General features: G+C 40.2%; 1 protein-coding gene across 7 annotated transcripts in view; it reads left to right on the forward strand.

The window, feature by feature from the left end:
• LOC135089030 (uncharacterized) overlaps positions 1-7,253 on the forward strand; it is a 52,735-nt gene extending 45,482 nt beyond the window's left edge. For all 7 annotated transcript variants that reach the window (XM_063984201.1, XM_063984199.1, XM_063984202.1 and 4 more), the window contains exons 5-6: positions 2,357-2,466; positions 2,684-7,253. In XM_063984201.1, coding sequence (XP_063840271.1) covers positions 2,357-2,466; positions 2,684-3,163 — 590 coding nt within the window. In that variant the 3' untranslated portion in view covers positions 3,164-7,253. The remainder of the gene's footprint in view (positions 1-2,356; positions 2,467-2,683) is intronic.
• The last annotated feature ends 123 nt before the right edge of the window (positions 7,254-7,376 follow it).

Raw genomic sequence — 7,376 nt, forward strand, 5'->3', positions numbered from 1 at the left:
CGCCACTGCCAACAGCCTCAGCCAATTACAATCGCCGGAGAATCCTTGAAGGAAACCCCGCCAGTCAATCAGAGTGAACCAATAGTAACATAAAGTAGAAAGTGATCAAATGAACATCTATCGTTTGTTCTGACACTCGCTGATTTGTGTTTTTAAAGATTATGATCCAGAACGACAAAATAAATAAATAAATAAATAAGTCACATGAATAGATAGTAAATAAAATAAAGTAAAATAAAATAAGTATTACAGTGAAAGGAGTAACTACAAATAGAAGCTGCATATTGAAAGAGAGTTGCCTTATCTAATCAGCATCTATAGTCTGTTTGGTTGTATGCTCTTATCTAAATATTAACGACCATCAACTGTTATAAGAAAACCTTCATTAGTATAATTAACAGAGTGACCTCAAATAAACACGAGGAAAAAACGAACGAAGACTAAAGGAGAAAATATCGTAAGCCATTGAGTATATTGGAAAAGATTATCTAGATAGGGAGAGTTGGAAGCCAGTCTAGCCACCATTAAAGAGAAAACGATAGTAATCAGTCTATATATATTTATATACCAGACCGGCAATTACATGAGATGGTCCCCAAAATAAAAAATAAAAATAAATAGAAATAAAAGTAAATGTAAAAATAAAAATAACGTATAAGAACATTGAACAGGGTGACAACATTTAATAAAAGAAAGTACAAGTCATGGTTTATGCTGCAAAAGATACTCAAACCTTGCGGTACCTAAAGGAACGTACGTCACCCAATATAATCGAGAAACTGTCAATTATTATACAAACTAAGAGTACGATAATAGCGAAAAAAGTATGTATACCTAAAAGAACATACGTCACCAATAGATAATTATCGAAAAACTGTCAATTATTATACAAACTAAGAGTACGATAATAGCGAAAAAAAGTATGTATACCTAAAAAGAACATACATCACCAGTAGATAACTATCGAAAAACTACTAATCATTATACAAACTAAGACTAAGAGTACGATAACAGCGAAAAAAAAAAAATCTAAAAGAACATACGTCACTTAAAAAATAACATGAAAAATTACCCAAAAGTACGATAATAGGGAAATAAATATAAAAGCAGGAGAGAAAAACAATCACTAGCCACTACGTACATAGGAAAATATGACCAGGACTTTTAAAACCACCCAAAAATATCGTAAAGAAACGCTCATAACCCAATAGTGAACAAAAGACGCTGACCTTTGTAGTGAACCTGCTTATTATAATCTTGTTTTTACCTTTCCTTATTATTGCGACGAAATAATATGGGGTTATATATTCAGGCACGTGTGTGTGTATGTGTGTGTGTGTGTGTGTGTGTGTCCTTGGGTTGGTCGCTATTGTCGCCAGTCAGCATGCGCATAACGAAGAAAATGAGGAAGTGCGTGTGAGTTGTATAATGGTTACGATTCTGTTATTTGTTTATGTCATAGTTGTTTTACCTTATTCATCTGTTTATTCAATCATTTTTATTTTATTCTATCATTTTTTTTTCTCTCTCTCTCTTGTTAGGTTCGCTTATCTGTTCAATTTTTTCATCATATTTTTTTTCCGTCTCTTTATCCTTTTGTTTATTCATTCTACATATTCTGATTCATTTAATTATTTTCTTATTTTCATTTTGTTGATTCTCGTGCTAAAAATCATTGTTGCTGCCAGAATCAATCAATTAATTAACTAATCAATTAATAAATCAATCTTTTTTATATTCTTTTTAGGGACCCTATTTGTTCATTATCTTCAAGTTTATTCTATAGTAAAAATAATTTCATAAACTATCAATCATTCATCTGTGTGTGTGTGTGTGTGTGTGTGTGTGTGTGTGTGTGTGTGTGCGTGTGTGTGTGTATGTGTGTCCTCTGCCCTGATTTTCCGTCCAGCCAGACAGTAATGTTATACGTCACGAGATTTGGGCTAAAAATAATTGGGCTAGAAATAGTTGGGCTGAAAATACCCGGATAAGGTCAGATGTAATAAGCTTCATTCTCCTTCCCTCCCTCTCTCTCTCTCTCTCTCTCTCTCTCTCTCTCTCTCTCTCTCTCTCTCTCTCTCTCTCTCTCTCTCTATTCATCTATCTACCGATCTACCTATCTATCTTTCTATCTATCTATCTATCTATCTATCTATCTATCTACGTATATATCTATTTCTCTCTATATATCTATCAATCAGTCTACATCCTTTCTATCTATCTATCTATCTATCTATCTATCTATCTATCTATCTATCTATTTAGTTATCTATTTATCTACCTACTTATCTGTCTATCCATCAAGGAAACGTTAAATGTTATCGTGGTGTAGTAACTTGATTCATCCTTCTTTCAGTTCTGTGTTCGCTGGTGAGTCTGCTGCTCTTCCTGATCGAGGTGTTCATCTCCAAGTCAGCCATCAGCTACGGCCTCTTCATCACGCTCAGCTGGGCCTTCTACTTGCAGGTGCGTGCACTACATATAGGGGCTGCCAGGGCTCTATTGTCTCTTTTCCTTTCTTCCTTACTTTATTTTCTTCCTTCTTGAGTTGGGAGGAGCATGCGCTTTGAGTCAGTTATTCAGTGAGTTATTCAGATAATTAATGAGTTATTCAGTGGATCAGTAAGTCAGTGCGTTTTAGTCACACTCTTGCCTCCTGTGCTCACATGTCTTTCATCCCCAGGTGATCAGTATGGTGGTGGGCGTGGTCGCGGGCGTGGGCGCCGGGATCGAGTTCGGGTGGTCAAGGAAGCTGGGCGGGGATCCCACAGTCTACGGGCGTGACCCCGAGGGCACGGCCGCCACCACCATCTCCAACCCAAGCTTCAGGGACTCGCGGAACGGCCACGCCAAGAGCGGCAGCCACCGCTCGTCGGGACGCGTGCACCGCAACGCTAACGGCGTGGCCATGACGCACTTCAGCGGCCAGCCCTACATGATCACAGCCAACGGTACCAATGGCCACGCGGGGCGCGCCAACGGCATGAAAGTGGCCTTTGACCCCAACAGGACGCCCCTCAGGTCGTCTCTGAGGAAGCCCAAGCCGCCTCCCCCAGAGGACGCCCCGGACTCCTCCCTTGGCATACAAAACTTGGCCTTCACACAGTCCAGTCCCGTCGCCAAGAAGAAGGTTCGCATCCACACGCAGTCCACGTCGGTGTAGCGCGGCTCACGGCAACCTGCAAGCCACCTGGGGATGTTCTTGTTCACCTAGAGCCGTTTCTGGCCACCCTTGGGGTTTCCTGGCCACTTGGGGACGTTTCTGGCCAGCTTATGACTCGCCCGGCCAGCTGGGAACGTTACTGGCCAGCTGGTGATGTCTTTCAGCCAAGTGGAGTCTTTGTAGCTAACTTGTGACTCGGTGCCAGCTCAAGTGTGTTGGCCAGTTGTGACTTCAGTGCGTTGTGGAGAACTGTACTCGTGGGGCTCTCCGCCACGTCCCTTCACCTGATGCCAAAGTGCCAGTGAGCGTTCAGTGTCAGCGCCACCTATGTGTATGTGTATGTGTGTGTGTGTGTCTGTGTGCGTGTGTCAGTTTCATGCCGCGCTGTCCCTCCCATGGGTACTTTGCAATGTGCCTGGTGATGTGGGGAGGCGGTGTTAAGCGAGAAGAGGCAATAATGAACACGAATTAAGTGATGTAAGCGGATGTGGAAAGACGTATATACCTGAAAGACACGCACGCACGCACGCACATCCACACGCACATGCGAGAACAATCAGACGAGAGAGAAGTAGAGAGAAATAAGTGAACTGTTGGGACGTGTGCATGAGAGACTTCTTTGCGTTTTCTTTCTTTTATGTCCGTTTTCTTTCTTTACCTTGTTATGTGGTAATACCCGTAAGCGATCCGTCCGTACCGCAACACACACCCGGTTGGCAAGCCTTCGTGATCCCTGTACTGGAAGCCCTATCTCGAGGTCAAGGCTGAAGAGTTGAGAAATCTTTATATTTATCTTCATATCTTTACCTTACTGTTAGATACTCCGTTTTCTTCTTTTTGACCCTTTTTTTATAGGGGTACTTTTTTTTTATTCTTGTTTTGTACTTTTTCTTTTTTCTCTTTCACGTGTGCCAAGGTATTCTGTATGTAAAGGATGGCCAAGGGGTTTGTGAGCGGCCCCAGGGAGCACCCATGTACCCTCCCTGTGTTATTACCCTGAGAAAGTGATTGGTTATGATGGAAATTGAATTACTGTACCACACACACACACACACACACACACACACACACACACGGTAGAAATAGCCCGGTGCTGCGTTTAGTGTATATATGTTACAAAGATTCACACACACACACACACACACACACACACACACACACAAGGCGGTCTGGTCCCGTGTCGCTGAGATCAAAACATGTATGGTGGAGTGAACTAAGCTTTAAAAACAACAACAGTCTGGCAGTGTACGCAAAAGTTAGTGTTTAATTAAAGTTAGTGTGAGAAAATATTATACAGAATCACGCTCGTCTCTCTCTCTCTCTCTCTCTCTCTCTCTCTCTCTCTCTCTCTCTCTCTCTCTCTCTCTCTCTCTCTAGCGGACGCAACTTTTTCTTTCTTTCATTCTTTTTTTTCATTTTTTTTCTTTTTTTTGGGGGGTAAGTAAAATCATACTCTTCTCTTACTTTCTTTTAAATTTTCATGTTTCTATTCACAATTTTTATTCTTTTTCATTCTTTTCATCCAGCCTTTCCGTTCCCATAAAAGAAAGTTACATACGCGTCACTAATGTTGCTTTTATTATAATTTTCTTCACCTAACCTAACTTAACATAACATAACTATCACGTACAATATCGTAACTCACTCTTAAGTAAAATAATTGCACATTTATTTCTTACATCAGTACCATCACCATTATAATTTTCTTTTAGCTAATAAGATTTAACCTAACATGACCACCACGTATGATCTAATTAATTATCCAGAAAACAATCATACATTTGAATCTTAGGTATGCCATTACCCTCACAATTATTCTCCTTACCTAACCTAACAATTTACAGCCTCCTCACCATTATAATTTTCTTTTACCTAACAAGATCTAATTTAACCCAACACATCCACCACGTGTAATCTAATTAATTACCCAGAAAAACTATCATTGTTTATTTGTTAGGTATGTCATTACCTTCACAGTTATCATTTCCCTTACCTACACTAACCCAGCAATTTACCACTTCCTAACTTACTAACAAAAAACGACTAATTGTAACAGCAATCATGAATGAAATAATGAAGCATAGGATTTTACTCACCATGAAAAAGTAATCATTTCGTCCGCCAGATTGAGACGAGTGTGATTCTGTGCACCGTTAGTTTACGTATTCAGCAATTCCTTTCCTTCAGGATTTGTCAGATGTCGCCCCTGAGTTATAGAGGACGTAAACATATGACCTCACCTTTATTTTTAGTGTTACCTTTACCCCTCTGACTGCTAGTGAAAGTACGGCGCTTGTTACGTCATCAATCCTGCACGATTCTGTTGGGTTACATTCAAACTAGTATAGCCACTGGGACCCTTGAACCACTTGACCACTACTCACGCTGTCACTGGTGTCTCGAAATTGTAGTCTAAACTTGTGCTAGACCATTCGTGAAGCTTCAGGAGAAACCATAGGAATTAGAAGGGAGACTAAAAGTTTTATGATATCTGAACTACAGTATGTTATCACTCCTTGTTGTTAGTGATATCTTTCTAAATTATGTTCTTGCTTTCACCGGGCCATTTTTTAGATTAAAGAGAAGCTAAAGCAGACGAATAATGCTCTAAACATGCATCATATCATTTCATTAAGCTTGAGTAGAAAATACAAGTCAAACTGCACTCTAGCTTGCACCAGACCGTTTTATTAAGCTTCAAATTATACTCTTAACTTTTATCAGGTCATTTAATTAAGCTCAGATAGAAAATACAGCTTATCATACTCTAAACTTGAGAAGCACGGCTGATAAATGATGTTCTTAGCTTGCGCCAGGCCATTCTATCAAGCTTGAGGAGTTGAGGCCTTAGCAGTCAGAGGGTTGATGCTACAGGTGCCCCGCCATAGGTGTGTGTGGATGCACCGTCGACTGTCATTCTTTCCACATGCAGAATCTTCCAGTTGTAACTCATTCCGTCCACTTGTTGTGAATTATAAGAAGGGAAACACTTCGCGGTCCACTTTTTGGGAAACACACACAAGTTGTAATATTATTGTACTGCGTTCGTGTGTTGTAACCTCTTTGGTGTTGTTGTGTTTGACTGAGGCAATACTACTTAGTAACACCACGTATGTATGTATGTATGGCAGTGTATTTGGGTCGTTATAGTTACGTATACATATATCTATATTTTTTTCTCTCATTTTTTTATACATACATATATATTATCTGTCCTCATTTGTTTTGCGTGTGAGTGTTCTGCAGGAAAGCGAGGAGTGCGCTGCCTACGCCATTGTAGCGCAGGTCCTCGCGGTGCGCTCAGCAAAATAACAACCTTTGACATCCCATTGCCATCACTAAGGAACCTTGTCAACTGAACTCGTAAAACTCAGCAGGCCCATATTTTGAAACACTTTATTCTCTCAATTCTATTTTCAAAGGTTTCAGATGATTAATTGGGTTCTCATGAGTGTCTTTCGCATTGATAGTTTAGAATTCTCGCTAAACTGTCACTAGAATCATTAAAGCACCATTGAAAGTCGTAACTTACACTAAAACCTGTTTAAAGAAGTTACGATGTTTTTTTTGAGAATGTAAACCTTATTAATGAATGTATAAAGTGATTGTTCCTTTGCGCACTGTGAATAGAAAGGAAAAATTTAATTGGCCATCTAATTCTGTAGCTTCCCAAATCAAATGATCACTTCCGAAGTTTCACAAAGACAATTAGTCACTCAATAGTTTCGAATCTCACACCAAGGGACGATGATTATTATTTTGCTGAGTGTCTACAGTTGCCTCCTCCTCCGCCTTCACGTAGTCAGCAGTAGATCAGCAGTAGGAAGTTGCAAGCAGTCCATTTCTTTACATATTTGCCAGTCAGCAGTTAAGGTTTCGAGTACACGATTCGAAGCCGTCCCAAATCACATCTCAGAGAAGTTAGTTACATTTCCATTACTTGACTTACTTAGGGGGGAAGAGGAGGCAGCATTACATTGAAGTTTTATAAGAATATTCTAATAAATTGCCATAGGTTAAGGCAGAGACCCTTGTTGATATAACGAAGACTGTGACCTCGCTAGAAACAATAAAAGTGTGGCCGCAGTGACTCGTGGCTTTCTTCTCCCCGTTCGAAATAGTCCCGGGAAAGGGTTCGCGCTTGCAACCATCCTTCACTGCTCTTCCAGTTCCCTCCTGCCTAGGAAAGTGAAGGAATCGTGAATTTATAAAG

This window comes from Scylla paramamosain, chromosome 32, assembly GCF_035594125.1.
Source record: "Scylla paramamosain isolate STU-SP2022 chromosome 32, ASM3559412v1, whole genome shotgun sequence".
NCBI lineage: Eukaryota > Metazoa > Arthropoda > Malacostraca > Decapoda > Portunidae > Scylla > Scylla paramamosain.